The 17,805-nt window shown below is 36.4% G+C and overlaps 1 protein-coding gene across 7 annotated transcripts in view; it reads right to left on the minus strand.

Moving 5' to 3' along the window:
* Nucleotides 1-521: 521 nt before the first annotated feature.
* The window catches only part of CYSLTR2 (cysteinyl leukotriene receptor 2), a 92,806-nt gene continuing 75,522 nt past the window's right edge, over nucleotides 522-17,805 (minus strand). For 4 of the 7 annotated variants that reach the window (XM_045052852.1, XM_045052855.1, XM_045052849.1 and 1 more), the window contains one exon: nucleotides 522-4,081. In XM_045052852.1, the coding sequence (XP_044908787.1) occupies nucleotides 3,043-4,032 (990 nt within the window). In that variant the 5' untranslated portion in view covers nucleotides 4,033-4,081 and the 3' untranslated portion in view covers nucleotides 522-3,042. Of the gene's footprint in view, nucleotides 4,082-9,910; nucleotides 10,113-17,805 lie in introns of those variants that run through there. The other 3 variants (XM_045052856.1, XM_023251419.2, XM_006927271.5) reach the window with 2 other exon arrangements.

Raw genomic sequence — 17,805 nt, forward strand, 5'->3', positions numbered from 1 at the left:
AGGGGCAGAGAGAGACAGACAGACAGAATCCCAAGCAGGCTCCTTTCTGACAGTGCAGAGCCAGACATGGGACTCAAACTCACCAAACGTGAGATCATGACCTGAGCCAAGATCAAGAGATGGACACTTAACCAACTGAACCATCCAGGCACCCCACCTGCTTTCCTTTCATCTGTCAGTGTTCATTCAGTGTCCATTTCTGGTGGCCTTTCTTTTCTGTCTTGTTTCTTTTTTAATATATATTTTTCAATTTTTTTAATGTTTATTTTTGAGAGAGAGAGAGCTCAAGCAGGGAAGGGGCAAAGACAGAGGGGGAGAGAGAGAATTCCAAGGAGGCTCCATGCTGTCAGCACAGAGCCAGATGTGGGGCTCGAACCCATGAATCTTGAGATCATGACCTGAGCCGAAGTCATTGCTCAACTGACTGAATTACCCAGGTGCCCCTGTAATATTTACACAATATTTTTTTTAAAAAAACAAACAAACCAACAAAACCTGAAGAATTAATTTAAATTTTTAAATTTAATTTTAACTTAATTTTTATTTCAGCAATACATATTTACAAGTTAGATGATTAGTTCTTAAAAGGGAAAGAGAAATTGCCACCCTTTTTCCCACTCCAAACTCCCCAGAGGCCAACCTTGTCTGTTCTTTTCATTGTTTCTTCTGGGCTGTAGCCCCTATTGCTAAATAACATTTTTATACAGCTTTTATCATTCTTTAGCTTTAGTTATTGTGCATTTTCTGTGATTGAAGATGGGGACCTAGATTTCTTACACCCCTCCCCCACATACATATCCTCTCCTCTCATTTCCCAAAAAAAGTTATATCACAGCATTTTGTTATTTACATTATATTGTGTAAACATTAGTCACAGCTGAGCCATGTAGTGTACTATGATTATATTTCCTTTCTTAAACAACAGTTTCTTTTTGCTAGCATTCAATGATCACAGTGTCTTTTCCCATGCTTACTTTTCTATGTACTTTCACTAGTTCATCCCAACTTCTTCAAGAAAAATATAAATCTCTCCAAATTGATTGTTCAAATCAATTAGTTTGTTTTTCTGCTACCACCAACATCCTGCGTTGTTCACCTTTCCCCTGTACTGGATTCCTTGTGTCCTAGATGTCATGTTTTCCTCTATCTTGGCTTAATCACTTATTTTGGAGGAGCACATCCTCACAGTAGGTTTCTGATAAAAAGTACTTGGGTAATAAAAGTGTTGAGACCTTTCATATTGAAAATGTCTCTATCCTGATTTGTTTGTTGGTATTTTTTATGTTTGGACCTTTCCCCCCTGCCCATGTGTAGTGGTCATTGACTATTCATAATTAATAATGAGGCTCTAACAGGTTGACTAGATGCTCTCTGAATAGATTAGTTGCAGTGTGGGCTTCCCTGTCAGGTAGGTAATAAGGCAGATGCTGGCTTTTATGTTGGGGAATCCTCAACAGTCTGTATCTGTTAGTCTTTTTCTTGCATTTCCCCATAGGTGAATTCTCCAGTCTATTGTTTTGACAGGATATTCTGTCAGCATCCAGACAGAGGAGTAAGAGAAGGGTTCTGGGACTCTTGTTTACAATGAAAACATTCACTTCTTCCCTGACTTTAGAACACTACCTCCCTCCCACACTCTACTCTGCCTGGGATCAACAACTCTAAAGAGAAAATCTCATGACAGTGAGGAGGGGTAGGTGCCTGGTGGGGGGAGGGAACTCTTATTCAGATTTTCAACCAATTTGCCTGAAGATTTGTAGGAAGAGCGGTAAAGTAAGCACCTGGCCAACCCTTCTGCATGGAGATTTTTTAAACTCTTACAAGCTGTGTGAACTTGAACAAGTTTCTTAATTTCTCTGAGCTTCCGTTTCTTCATTCATAGAGTGAATGGCTTTAGTGTGAGGGTTAAACGGGGTTCCTGAATGTCAAGTGCCTGGCACAAGTCTGCCCAGCGTGGAGAGGGCATTCAATTGTTGGTGGTACAATGTTCAGGGAGGTAGTAGTTGGTAGTCTCCCTAGCTTTTTTCAGTGGACAGAAAGGATCCCTTCCCACTATCCAGTTCTTTTCTATACTCCCTCAAAAGGAAAGCCACCCTACGCATGTTCTGCCAAGATATTAATAGAATTTCAGGGGTACAACCACCTTTACAACTTACCCTCTACCCCACTCTCTCTTTCAGTGCCCAACCAAACCCTTAAAGCAACCTCCTCCATTCTGGCTCCCATCCAAATGGATTAATGAGCAGGACTGAGAACTGCAGTGCAGTCCAAACCCAAATCCTAAGAGTAATATTGACCCCCTCTATTCTGCTATTTCACACATAATCCCTCCACCCCCTAGGGTAATGCCCCAGTTCCTCCTCCTAGTCTTCTTATCCTTTCTAGCCCCCTGGCAAGAGAGACAAAGAGAACCTTCTTGCCTTCAGTGTGCTAGAGCCTCTCTCCCGTGCAAAATAAAATTTGTCTTTCTCCCTACTTCTAACCAGCTCTTTCTTGCCCTAGTCCTTCTCTCCCTTTTTCTCTCACCGTTCTTTTTTGGGACCCTGACTGCCTTGTTAAAGGACAGCCTTCTTCACAAAGTCTTTTCACTGATTCCTTAGGATACTTTTCTTATCTGCTCTGGAATCTCCTTTCGCTCTGGAACCTGGCTATATCTTAGGGGACTGAAGATGAAAGAGGAGCTGGAGAAGCTGGGGAAGTTGTTGTCTTAAAGTTAATTTAGATTGGCTGGTAGAACAGAGATCTGGTACAGAATCTGAAGAAAATAAGCACCCAGTGTGCTCAGCATTTTTTCACAGTCTAACATTTTAGGTTGCAAGACTAGTAGAGATTTTGCCTGCTACATTCTCATTTAGACTCAACCACTGAAAACACACCTAATAAAATGTTTGAAGTAGGGCTTATTAACAGAAGTCATGGTCAATTAAATGTTAGGAATTGATCTTTGTTGGAAATAATGTAAATACATGGTCATGTGACTGGGACTACGTGTGAATGAAGGTGGACACAAGTATACAAGAACAGGCCTCATTTAATAACCCCTTAAACTTGTGTTTCCTCTTTCAACCATATGCAGACAGGAATGCTGCACTTTGTCTTCCATGGGTGATCTTTTCTGAGTGCAGACCTTAGTCTGTCCTTAAAATTTTCCCCAGCAAAATAATAGAGCAAAGGATTGAGGCAGCTATTGGTTGCTGCCAACGTCAGTGTGATGACCACAGCTTTATGAAGATTGTCTTCGCATTTATCCACTTTCCACATGACCAGGTGGAGGGTTCTCAGTATGTGATAAGGCAGGAAACACAGAAGGAAGATGATCAAGGCAATGATGATGGTGATAAGTGCTTTCTTGTGAGAAACCCGCAGCCCAGATTCTGGGACCTTTACCTTTAACAGGACTCGAATGATTAGCAGATAACAGATGCTGAGCAAGCAGAATGGTAGCATGAAGCCTATCACCAAGGCAATGTAGTTCATCGTCTTCAGTTTAACAATTTTATTCATATTCAACTCTAAGCATAATGTGGTATTGCCATTCTGCTCAGAGCCATTGTTCAGAAGCACTACTGACGAAGCCATGATAAGGACCCATATGACCACACACAGAATCCAGGCACTCCTGATACTAGCCACATGGAGGAACCGGAAGGGATGAACAGTTGCCAGAAAACGCACAATGCTCAGCACAGTCAGGAAATAAATGCTGCTGTACATGTTGACATACATAGAATAAGACATAATCCTGCAGCTCAGGTCCCCAAATATCCAATTGGAGCCTCTGATGTAATAGTCAACTCTGAAGGGCAGTGTACTTGTGAACAAAAAATCTGAAATGGCCAGGTTTAGCATGAAAACATTCACAGACGTGGACTTCTTATAAGGCTGCAGGAAAACATATATGGAAAATCCATTTCCCAAGGTTCCCCAGACAAATATTATCAGGTACACGATGGGGTAAAAATGCCTTTTGAAGTTTTCGATTGAACAGTCCGTGTTGCTGACATTACTGCTGAAGGTGCCATTGGGTTCCATTTATGATGTGGAGATGTATAGAGGCAAGGGCATAAGTTTTCTCTCCACGCTGGATTTAAAAAAAAAAAAAAACACAGACACAAAAAGTTACTTCCTGCTCACTACTTACATCTTTCCAGGTTTTAATGAAACAGGGAGAAATACTAGCTTTTCTTTGAAACTTGAGTCAAAAATATCAGCAAAGTTTTTACCATATGCTCCATTATATTTCATGATACATTTCTAAAATACAAAATAAACATTCATTTACTTTGTTGAAGCAGAAGCCTCAAACTTGGGAGACCTTTGGTCCAGTGCTTATGTTCATACTGCAGTCCAAATCTACCAGACAGCAGGTGTCTCAACAAAATGTATGGAAGACAAAAGGAAGTGGCACAACATTTTCAAGTGCTGAAAGAGAAGTCTACCAACATTCTACTATGTTGAATAACAGTGGCAAGAGTGGACATCCCTATCTTGTTCCTGACTTTAGGGGGAAGCCTCTCAGTTTTTCCCCATTGATGATACTGGCGTGGGGCCTTTCATATATGGCTTTTATGATCTCGAGGTATGATCCTTCTATCCCTACTTTCTTAAGGGTTTTTATCGAGAAAGGATGCTATATTCTGTCAAATGCTTTCTTTGCATCTATTGAGAGGATCATGTGGTTCTTGTCCTTTCTTTTATTGATGTGATGAATCACATTGATTGTTTTGTGGATACTGAACCAGCTCTGCATCCCAGGTATAAATCCCACTTGGTCGTGGTGAATAATTTTTTTAATGTATTATTGGATCTGGTTGGCCAATATGTTGAGGAAGAAAAGTCTACAATTCAGAGTTCTATAGCCAGCAAAAATATCCTTCAAATATAAAGGAGAAGTCAAGGCATTCTCAAATGATGGAAAACTAAGAGAATTTGTTGGCAGCAGACCTACCCTAAAAGAATGACTAAAAGAAGTTCTCATATCAGAAAGGAATCAATAAAAGAAGGAACCTAGGAACATCAGAAAGTAAGAACATGATAAGCAAAAATATGGGTAAGTACAATAGGATTTTCTTCTCTTTTTTGAGTCTAAGTTATGTTTGATGATTGAAACATTGTCTGGTGTGATGAGCTTTAATGTAGGGGAATTTTTAAATTTTTTTTTTTCTTCAACGTTTTTATTTATTTTGGGGACAGAGAGAGACAGAGCATGAACGGGGGAGGGGCAGAGAGAGAGGGAGACACAGAATCGGAAACAGGCTCCAGGCTCTGAGCCATTAGCCCAGAGCCTGACGCGAGGCTCGAACTCACGGACCGTGAGATCGTGACCTGGCTGAAGTCGGACGCTTAACCGACTGCGCCACCCAGGCGCCCCTGTAGGGGAATTTTTAAAGATAATTATAACTATATTATAAATGGGGAAAGGTAAAAGGATACAAAGGAGGTAAGATTTCCACACTTCACTTGAGTTGGTAACATGATGATGCCAATAGACTGTGGTAAGTGATGTATGTGTAATGTAACACCTAGAGCAGCCATTAAAAAGCTATACAAAGAGATAAGCTCAAAAAACTAGAGATAAATCAAACCAGAATACTTAAAAGTGTTCAAGTAGCCAACAGGAAGATAGGAAAAAGAAAATAGATAATACAAATAGAAAAATAAAATAAAATGGCACAGTTATCCCTAAAAAATAAATAATTACAATAAATATAAATAGTGTAAATATACCAATTAAAATATAGATTGACAGACCAATATATCTATATCTGTCTATATATGTGTATATAAATTATATGCTGTATATAAGAAATTCAGAGTATTGACATGTTGAAAGTAAAAGGGTGAAAAACATATATGTCATGCAAACATTAATGAAAGGAAATCAGGAGTGGCTCTTAAGACCAGATAAAGTAAACTTTAGAACAGAGAAAATTATGCAAGGGACAATATATAATGATAAAAGAGTTTATCTACCAAAAAGACACATCAATTCTAAATGTGTATACACCTAACAACAGTTACAAACTATGTGAAACAAAAACTGATAGAACTGAAAGGAGAAATTGACAAGTTCATAGGTATAGTTGGTAATTTCAAAACCCTCTCTCAGTAAGTGATAGAGCAGCTAGACAAAAATCCACAAGAATACAGAAAAACTCAAATATAACATCAACCAACAGGAACCAATTGACATTTATAAAAAAATCCATTGAACCAAAGCAGAATACACATTCTTTTCAAGTGCCCACAAAACATATACCCAAATAAACCACATCCTGGGCCATAAAAAGAAAACCTCAACAGATTAAAAAAAAATTGAAACCGTACAGAGTGTGCTCTATAACTACAATGAAATCAAACTAGATATCAACAGCAGAAAGATAATAGGAAAATCTCCAAATGCTTGGGCACTAAACAACACTCTTCTAAATATTCCATGGGTCAAAAAGGAAGTCTCAAGGGAAACCAAATAATATATTGAACTCAATAAAAATGAAAATGTATCATATCAAAATTTGTGGGGTATATCAAAAGCATTGCTAAGAGAGAACTGCAAAACACTAAATGCATACATTACAAAATAGTTTTAACTCAATCATCTAAGCTCCCATCTCAAGAAACTAAAAATTTTTTAAATGAGATAAATCCAAATAAAGAAAAAGGGGGCAAATAATAAAGGTAAAAGCAGAAATCAAGGAAATTGAAAACAAAACAAAACAAAAATCAAGGAGAATTGATGAAAGAAAGAACTGGTTATTTGGAAAGATCAATACAATTGACAAACCTCTAGCAAGACAGACAAAAGTAAAAATAGAGCAGACACAAATTACCATTATCAAGAATGTGAAACAGGGAACATCATGATAGATACATCAAAAATATAATAAAGGAATACCATGATTACCTCTACAAGAATAAATTTGATAACCTAAAGGAAATGGATTAATTTCTTTAAAAAAAAAAACTACCCCAACTCACCAAATACAAAATGATAAATTTAACTACTGAGAAAATTAAATTCTTAATTTAAAGCTGTAAAAGGAATCTCCAAGTCCAGGTGGTATCCCTGGAGACTTCTACCCAAATCTACCATATTTAAATAAAAACACCAATTCCATGCAATCTCTTCCAGAAAACAGAAGAGGAGGATACATATCCCAGTTTATTTTACAAAGCTAGTATTACCTTGATATCAAAACCAGACACAGTATAAAACAAAAGACTACAGACCAATATTCCTTATGAATATAGACACAAAATCTCTTAGCAAAATATTAGCAAGTAAATTTTAGCAATATTACAAGAAGAATTATATATCATGACCAAGTATGGTTTATTTCATGCATTGAAGCCTGGTTCAATATTTAGAAAACAGTCAATGTAATTCATGTTAAGAGGCTAAATGAGAAAAATCATGTGATCATATCAATGAATGCAGAAAAAGCATATGAACAAAATCCAATACCCACTTTTGATCAAAACTCTTAGAAACAGAGGCATACAGGGGAACTTCCTCAACTTGATAATTATCAACAAAAAACCCCCGCTCATAGCTAACATAGTTAAGGGTGAAAGACTGCATGCCTTCTCCTTAAAATTGGGACCAATGCAAGGATGTCTACTCTTACTACTCTTATTTAACATAATGCTGTAAATTCTAGCCAGTGAAATAAGGCAAGAAAGGAAATCAACATCTTACTGATCAGAAAGGAAGAAAGAAAACACTCCCCATTTGCAGATGACATGACTGTTTACACAGAAAATCCCAAGGAATCTACACCAAAAAGTCATAGAAGTAACAAGTAAATTCAACCAAGTCACAGGATACAACACATAAAAATCAATTGTATTTTTATATACTAGCAATGAACATATGAACACATTGGAATAAGAAATACAGTACCATTTGCAATCATTCAAAAATAAAATGAAATACTTAAGTGTAAATCTAACAAGACATTCCAGAATTTATATGTTGAAAACTACAAGATGCTGATGAAAGAAATCAAAGTTCGAAGTAAATGGAGACACATACCATGTTCATGGATTGGAAGGCTCAACAGAATAAAGATGTCAATCTTTCCCAAATTGGTTTATAGGATTAATGAAATTCCTAATTAAATTCATGCAATACTTTTTTTGTTGTTGAAATAGATAAGATTTTTCTAAAATTTATGTGGAAAGGGAAAGGAATTGGAAGTGCTCAAGACTGTGTGATATTGAAGGGATAGACACATAAATTAGTGGAACAAAACAGAGTACCTAAAAAAAGAGTTACACAAATATGCTTAAGTAATTTTTGACAAAGGGCAAAAGAGATTCAACAGAAGAAAGATGGTATTTTTGTAGTGCTGGAGCAAGTGGACATCCATAGGCAAAAGAACGAACCATGACTTAAACCTAGTACCTTATACAAAAATTAACAAAAATGGATCATAGACCAAATTAGTCAAATGTGAAACTATAACTTTTTTAGGAAAAAAAGCATATGATAAAATCTTTGGGATTTAAGGCTAGACAGAGAGTTCTTGGACATAACATCAAAAACATGATCCATGAAAGGAAAAATTGATAAATTGGAATTCATCAAGATGGAAAACTTTTGCACTGCAAAAAGTTCTGTTAAGAGGATGAAAAGATAAGCTACAGACTAGGAGACAATATTTGCAAAACACAGATTCGACAAAGGACCCGTGTCTACAATATATAAAGAACTCTCAAAACTCAACAGTAAAAACCAAACCAACCAAACAAAACAAACAATCCGATTAGAAAATAGGCAAAAGACATGAAGAGATATTTCAGGTGTGTAAGATGACATATAGATACATAAAAGTTTGTCCAATAGCATTAGCCATTAAGGAGATGCCAACTATAACTACCATGGGATAGAACTACACATCTATTAGAATGGCTAAAAAAAAAAAAAAAATAGTGATAACCCCAAGACATTCTAGTTACCAATCAGACTTGTAAATGTAGTAAATTGTGACAATTGTTTCCTAAACTTCTAATACCCATTGTATAGTCTGTCTATTGTCTTGAGTGTTGTTTGCCCCTCAGAGGAAAAGTTTATAAGGAAAAGACAAGGAAAGATCCCACTAGTCCATCTTCCAGCTGCCCCAGGGACTGAGTGTTCAGAAGGACTGGCATTCTTTGCACAAATTTTGTCCTTTGGATCAACTTGGTGTAAGGTCATCATTTCAAAAATTGGAATGACTTCCTCTGTCATATCTTTGTGACCCTGAGATCTGCTTTGTTGTTTATTCAGCCCTAACTTGAGACAGGTGACCTTTGCCCAAATTTCAGAGGCAGAAGTGCAGACAAGCACCATCCTTACACCACCGCAGGTCTCCTGGGGCCCACTCAACTTCAAACTGCACATCTCCCAGGGCCAAGAGGTTTTTTTCAGCATTTCCTCCCTGTAAAGCACTCGTGCAACTGGCACAATATCACCAGGGACAATTCAGAATTGTAATGGCCGCTTTGGGGAAGTTTTGACATAAACAAGATTGTTTACATGAGAGGCACTCTAGAAACAAAAAGTGAGGCAACTTTCAAGAGGAAGTTGTCTAAAAGAAAGATTCTTTTATTTAATGTTGGTGATACCCCTTCCTTTACTTCCATCCGTTGGGGACTAATAAATGCTGGATTTTTTTTGTTTTTTGTTTTTTGTTTTTTTTAAATCAGTCATTGACAAAATTGGCAAGGATGTAAGCCAATTTTGATGTCACTCCTTTTCATGTATATATTTTGAAATATGTTGGGTTTTTTTTTTTTTAGATTTTATTTTTAAGTAATCTCTTCACCCAATGTGGGGCTTGAACTCACAACCCTGAAGTCAAGAGTTGCATGCTCCTCTGACTGAGACAGCCAGGCACCCCCCAAAAATTGTTTTTCTATATACAACCTTTCTTCTCAGAGGGAACATAATTGTCTTTTTTTAGTGTTAATGTCATATTCATCTAAAGGAGTTTCCTCTTCCTTTTTGTTTTTCATTTCCTCTTTCTCATTTTCCTTCTCTTAAGAAATAATGATTACTTGATTAAGAGTCCTTCACTCTTTATGTGTACATTTGAGGAATGTATAGTCCAGATAAATAGGTGAAATATCTGAAATGTAAAAAAAGACAAAGTTATTAAGATGTATTCCATTTGTGGACCCTAAAAGTATATTTACATAATAGCTTTGTTATTACACTTGTGAGAAAAGAAAGGGCATTACTTTCAAGTTAAAAGAAGATAACATTTTTAGCATGATTCAGAGTCTTTAAAAATTAGTTTAAAATATAAAAACTAATGTCAGCACAATATTTTGGTTTGTACAAAGCCAGGATTAAATTTCTTTTGATTAAACTGAATTTCCTGCATTGTTTATGAATTAAGCAATATTCCACTACTTCCATAACTTGTTTAAAATTCAAAATTATACATATAAAATTGTATTTAACTAAAATGACCGATAACAATGAATGCCTTTTTAAAGGTTTAATTTTATGACATTCTAACTTTGGGACAAAGCATAAGAATTTAATATTTTAACTAAAATTATAATTTCCTAAAATTATGATTATAATTTATAATTATAATTGTAAATCCTTAACTAACTTTAGGACCTTAGACAAATAATTAATAAATAATCTTTAGATGCCTAAACAGTTTCTAAATAAGAAACAGATACAAAACAGTGATCATTACATGTAATTTTTTCCTTAGTTTTTACAAGGGCAGTAGATGAACAAAATTTGTAAATGCCTTTGAATTATACTTTTTAATTATATTATACTTTAAAATTGTTTAAATTGCATGACATAAATGCTAGTAGATAGAAAAATATCTGAATTATTCTTTATTTTCTCTCCTCTAAGTTTTCTTATGCTTAATGAAAAAGAAGGTTGATTATTTTGGTTAAAGATGATAATTAATATAAATAGTTAATACAGAGAAATACAAATATGCATAGAAGATAATGATATGATTTTCTGTTTGTTTATTAAGAAAACTAAAATAGTTTATTCAGAGGGTAAATTTAATTTGATACACCCTTTGTTTTATTTAATAGATTTAATTTTAAAGCTATAGTTCAATACTTTAAATTCATTACTATTTGTGTATTTATACATTTGTGAATGCCTAAATGCATACATATGAGGGCATATTAATAAATCCTTTATTATAGATTGTTTTAGGAATAATGTACAAAAAAGTAATATTAGAATTAGTCTTTTTAATATAAAATACTTAGGTTATTTTATACTCATTAATAAAGATTTTTGTAAATAAAATATTCTGTTAAATTTCAGTGCTTCTGATATAATTTTAAATCATTTTTAAAAAGATTCCTTGCTTTCAAGATAAAGTTTCTAATAATTATTTTTGAGTATTTTTATAATGTTGCCTATAGTTATTTCTTGACTCTGAGTTATATCTTCTCTCATCAAACAATTATTCCTGATTCTTTCCCAAATCCAGGCCCCCAATTTAGGATAAAGCTATTTATATGCCATTTGTGCCTAAACCATCTTTGGGTTTTACTACAATGGCCAAGGGGTAACACAAGATTTGTTCTTTCATCCTATGAAAGAAAGAAAAAATGAGAATAATTAGATTTCTAAAAATCCTTTGAATTTTGATTAATATAAAGCATTATAAGAGTGTATTTATTAACCAAACTTAGTAATAAAAAAGCTCATAAATTACCATAAAAAAGGTTGAAGTCCCTAAGTTAATTACACTTAGGTAAAATATGCTGATACAAATATCTTTGAGGGATTCCATACTGTTTAAGTTAAAAGAAGCATGCATATGTTTAAATACAAAGATTTCTATAGCTGAGTATAAAAAGATTTTTTCCAGGGTTCTAGGCTCACAAACACTTTTTCCTTTTTTGGCATGACAAATCTCAATAAGCACTAGACTTTCTGAGTCAATCACATGGGAATCATCAGAGACCAACTGTTGATTTCAGTCTTTCATTAGATCTCATTAAGCCATCTTGTTTAAGACTGATAGCAACTCCAGCAGGCTTATAGAGGCCTTATATCCACTTAGTCAACTTAGTTCAATGGTCTCCACTAAACTTTTAACAGTCTCCCTGTCGGTGGTGTCTGGCTGACTCAGTCAGAAGAATATGTGACTCTTTTTTTAAAAAAAAATTTTTTTTTTAACATTTATTTATTTTTGAGACAGAGAGAGACAGAGCATGAATGGGGGAGGGGCAGAGAGAGAGGGAGACACAGAATCGGAAGCAGGCTCCAGGCTCTGAGCCATCAGCCCAGAGCCTGACGCGGGGCTCAAACTCACGGACCGCGAGATCGTGACCTGGCTGAAGTCGGACGCTTAACCGACTGCGCCACCCAGGCGCCCCGAAGAATATGTGACTCTTGATCTCTGGGTCATGAGTTCAAGCCCCACATTAGGTGTAGAGATTACTTAAAAGAAATAGTTTTCCTGTTATACAGACTCTCCTATTGATAGAAATAACCTGGGACTTCTCAGCCAATCACATAACTTCCTATATGATTTTGCTGGTTTCCCTTAAAACATCATCATCTGTTGCTTTAACACTAAACTAGCTACCCTCCTTTCCTCATCTATTAAAAAAAAAGCCCATGATGGGTTACCTCAGTAATGGAGGTATCCATACTTTGCATGGACCTTTTAGATTCTCCCTTGGATATCCCTGATTTAATTTTGTTTGTTGGTTGGTTCTTACTTTGGAAGAAAAACTAAAATTTCCAAGCAGGCTATGCTTGAATTTACCCTTGAAATATGAGTTTTACCTTGAAATAAAATCAATTCAGATGACTAAATTAATTGCCTTTACTCAGACTTGCTGACAAAAGGATAAAAGAACCAATATTTATACTTATACATGGAATATGATTTTGGATCCATCCATGAATTCAAAATAGTTTAGAAATAGAGATTTCCTGACACTACAAGACTCCCTATAAAGTAGACAATGAATCAAAGAACCTTGAGATGTCTTGCTCTTACCCAAAGAGAAAGAAAGCCATAATAAAAGTAGAGTTTAGCAAGCCCATTTCATGATTTACCTACAATGGCAGAGATAAACTGGCAATGATATTGAACCAACACTGGCAGGGAATTTGAAGGCTATTGCTAAGGACATTTTTTTTTTTTAATATATGAAATTTATTGTCAAATTGGTTTCCATACAACACCCAGTGCTCATCCCAAAACATTGTCAAATTGGTTTCCATACAACACCCAGTGCTCATCCCAAAAGGTGCCCTCCTCAATACCCATCACCCACCCCCCTCCTCCCACCCCCCATCAACCCTCAGTTTGTTCTCAGTTTTTAACAGTCTCTTATGTTTTGGCTCTCTCCCACTCTAACCTCTTTTTTTTTTTCCTTCCCTTCCCCCATGGGTTTCTGTTAAGTTTCTTAGGATCCACATAAGAGTGAAACCATATGGTATCTGTCTTTCTCTGTATGGCTTATTTCACTTAGCATCACACTCTCCAGTTCCATCCACGTTGCTACAAATGGCCATATTTCATTCTTTCTCATTGCCACGTAGTATTCCATTGTGTATATAAACCACAATTTCTTTATCCATTCATCAGTTGATGGACATTTAGGCTCTTTCCATAATTTGGCTATTGTTGAGAGTGCTGCTATAAACATTGGGGTACAAGTGCCCCTATGCATCAGCACTCCTCTATCCCTTGGATAAATTCCTAGCAGTGCTATTGCTGGGTCATAGGGTAGGTCTATTTTTAATTTTCTGAGGAACCTCCACACTGCTTTCCAGAGCGGCTGCACCAATTTGCATTCCCACCAACAGTGCAAGAGGATTCCCGTTTCTCCACATCCTCTCCAGCATCTAGAGTCTCCTGATTTGTTCATTTTGGCCACTCTGACTGGCGTGAGGTGATATCTGAGTGTGGTTTTGATTTGTATTTCCCTGATAAGGAGCGACGTTGAACATCTTTTCATGTGCCTGTTGGCCATCCGGATGTCTTCTTTAGAGAAGTGTCTATTCATGTTTTCTGCCCATTTCTTCACTGGGTTATTTGTTTTTCGGGTGTGGAGTTTGGTGAGCTCTTTATAGATTTTGGATACTAGCCCTTTGTCCAATATGTCATTTGTGAATATCTTTTCCCATTCCGTTGGTTGCCTTTTAGTTTTGTTGGTTGTTTCCTTTGCTGTGCAGAAGCTTTTTATCTTCATAAGGTCCCAGTAATTCACTTTTGCTTTTAATTCCCTTGCCTTTGGGGATGTGTCGAGTAAGAGATTGCTGTGGCTGAGGTCAGAGAGGTCTTTTCCTGCTTTCTCCTCTAAGGTTTTGATGGTTTCCTGTCTCACATTCAGGTCCTTTATCCATTTTGAGTTTATTTTTGTGAATGGTGTGAGAAAGTGGTCTAGTTTCAACCTTCTGCATGTTGCTGTCCAGTTGTCTCAGCACCATTTGTTAAAGAGACTGTCTTTTTTCCTTTGGATGTTCTTTCCTGCTTTGTCAAAGATGAGTTGGCCATACGTTTGTGGGTCTAGTTCTGGGGTTTCTATTCTATTCCATTGGTCTATTTGTCTGTTTTTGTGCCAATACCATGCTGTCTTGATGATGACAGCTTTGTAGTAGAGGCTAAAGTCTGGGATTGTGATGCCTCCTGCTTTGGTCTTCTTCTTCAAAATTACTTTGGCTATTCGGGGCCTTTTGTGGTTCCATATGAATTTTAGGATTGCTTGTTCTAGTTTCGAGAAGAATGCTGGTGCAATTTTGATTGGGATTGCATTGAATGTGTAGATAGCTTTGGGTAGTATTGACATTTTGACAATATTTATTCTTCCAATCCATGAGCAGGGAATGTCTTTCCATTTCTTTATATCTTCTTCAATTACCTTCATAAGCTTTCTATAGTTTTCAGCATACAGATCTTTTACATCTTTGGTTAGATTTATTCCTAGGTATTTTATGCTTCTTGGTGCAGTTGTGAATGGGATCAGTTTCTTTGTCTTTCTGTTGCCTCATTGTTAGTGTATAAGAATGCAACTGATTTCTGTACATTGATTTTGTATCCTGCAACTTTGCTGAATTCATGTATCAGTTCTAGCAGACTTTTGGTGGAGTCTATCGGATTTTCCATGTATAATATCATGTCATCTGCAAAAAGTGAAAGCTTGACTTCATCTTTGCCAATTTTGATGCCTTTGATTTCCTTTTGTTGTCTGATTGCTGATGCTAGAACTTCCAGCACTATGTTAAACAACAGTGGTGAGAGTGGGCATCCCTGTCGTGTTCCTGATCTCAGGGAAAAAGCTCTCAGTTTTTCCCCATTGAGGATGATGTTAGCTGTGGGCCTTTCATAAATGGCTTTTATGATCTTTAAGTATGTTCCTTCTATCCCGACTTTCTCAAGGGTTTTTATTAAGAAAGGGTGCTGGATTTTGTCAAAGGCCTTTTCTGCATCGATTGACAGGATCATATGGTTCTTCTCTTTTTTTTTGTTAATGTGATGTATCACGTTGATTGATTTGCGAATGTTGAACCAGCCCTGCATCCCAGGAATGAATCCCACTTGATCATGGTGAATAATTCTTTTTATATGCCGTTGAATTCGATTTGCTAGTATCTTATTGAGAATTTTTGCATCCATATTCATCAGGGATATTGGCCTGTAGTTCTCTTTTTTTACTGGGTCTCTGTCTGGTTTAGGAATCAGAGTAATACTGGCTTCATAGAATGAGTCTGGAAGTTTTCCTTCCCTTTCTATTTCTTGGAATAGCTTGAGAAGGATAGGTATTATCTCTGCTTTAAACGTCTGGTAGAACTCCCCTGGGAAGCCATCTGGTTTGTTGGGAGATTTTTGATAACCGATTCAATTTCTTCGCTGGTTATGGGTCTGTTCAAGCTTTCTATTTCCTCCTGATTGAGTTTTGGAAGAGTGTGGGTGTTCAGGAATTTGTCCATTTCTTCCAGGTTGTCCAATTTGTTGGCATATACTTTTTCATAGTATTCCCTGATAATTGTTTGTATCTCTGAGGGATTGGTTGTAATAATTCCATTTTCATTCATGATTTTATCTATTTGGGTCACCTCCCTTTTCTTTTTGAGAAGCCTGGCTAGAGGTTTATCAATTTTGTTTATTTTTTCAAAAAACCAACTCTTGGTTTCGTTGATCTGCTCTACAGTTTTTTTAGATTCTATATTGTTTATTTCTGCTCTGATCTTTATTATTTCTCTTGTTCTTCTGGGTTTAGGCTGCCTTTACTGTTCTGCTTCTATTTCCTTTAGGTGTGCTGTTAGATTTTGTATTTGGGATTTTTCTTGTTTCTTGAGATAGGCCTGGATTGCAATGTATTTTCCTCTCAGGACTGCCTTCGCTGCGTCCCAAAGCATTTGGATTGTTGTATTTTCATTTTCGTTTGTTTCCATATATTTTTTAATTTCTTCTCTAATTGCCTGGTTGACCTATTCATTCTTTAGTAGGGTGTTCTTTAACCTCCATGCTTTTGGAGGTTTTCCAGACTTTTTCCTGTGGTTGATTTCAAGCTTCATAGCATTGTGGTCTGAAAGTATGCATGGTATAATTTCAATTCTTGTAAACTTATGAAGGGCTGTTTTGTGACCCAGTATATGATCTATCTTGGAGAATGTTCCATGTGCACTCGAGAAGAAAGTATATTCTGTTGCTTTGGGATGCAGAGTTCTAAATATATCTGTCAAGTCCATCTGATCTAATGTCTCATTCAGGGCCCTTGTTTCTTTATTGACCATGTGTCTAGATGATCTATCCATTTCTGTAAGTGGGGTGTTAAAGTCCCCTGCAATTACCACATTCTTATCAATAAGGTTGCTTATGTTTATGAGTAATTGTTTTATATATTTGGGGGCTCCGATATTTGGTGCATAGACATTTATAATTGTTAGCTCTTCCTGATGGATAGACCCTGTAACTATTATATAATGCCCTTCTTCATCTCTTGTTACAGCCTTTAATTTAAAGTCTAGTTTGTCTGATATAAGTATGGCTACTCCAGCTTTCTTTTGGCTTCCAGTAGCATGATAAATAGTTCTCCATCCCCTCACTCTCAATCTAAAGGTGTCCTCAGATCTAAAATGAGTCTCTTGTAGACAGCAAATAGATGGGTCTTGTTTTTTTATCCATTCTGATACCCTGTGTCTTTTGGTTGGCGCATTTAGTCCATTTACGTTCAGTGTTATTATAGAAAGATATGTGTTTAGAGTCATTGTGATGTCTGTAGGTTTCATGTTTGTAGTGATGTTTCTGGTACTTTGTCTCACAGGATCCCCCTTAGGATCTCTTGTAGGGCTGGTTTAGTGATGACGAATTCCTTCAGTTTTTGCTTGTTTGGGAATACCTTTATCTCTCCTTCTATTCTAAATGACAGACTTGCTGGATAAAGGATTCTCGGCTGCATATTTTTTCTGTTTAGCACACTGATGATCTCGTGCCAATCCTTTCTGGCCTGCCAAGTTTCAAAAGAGAGATCAGTCACGAGTCTTATAGGTTTCCCTTTATATGTGAGGGCACGTTTATCCCTTGCTGCTTTCAGAATTTTGTCTTTATCCTTGTATTTTGCCAGTTTCACTATGATATGTCGTGCAGAAGATCGATTCAAGTTACGTCTGAAGGGAGTTCTCTGTGCCTCTTGGATTTCAATGCCTTTTTCCTTCCCCAGTTCAGGGAAGTTCTCAGCTATTATTTCTTCAAGTACCCCTTCAGCACCTTTCCCTCTCTCTTCCTCCTCTGGGATACCAATTATGCGTATATTATTTCTTTTTAGTGTATCACTCAGTTCTCTAATTTTCCCCTC

The sequence above is a fragment of the Felis catus genome, chromosome A1, assembly GCF_018350175.1.
Source record: "Felis catus isolate Fca126 chromosome A1, F.catus_Fca126_mat1.0, whole genome shotgun sequence".
In the NCBI taxonomy this organism is placed as follows: Eukaryota; Metazoa; Chordata; class Mammalia; order Carnivora; family Felidae; genus Felis; species Felis catus.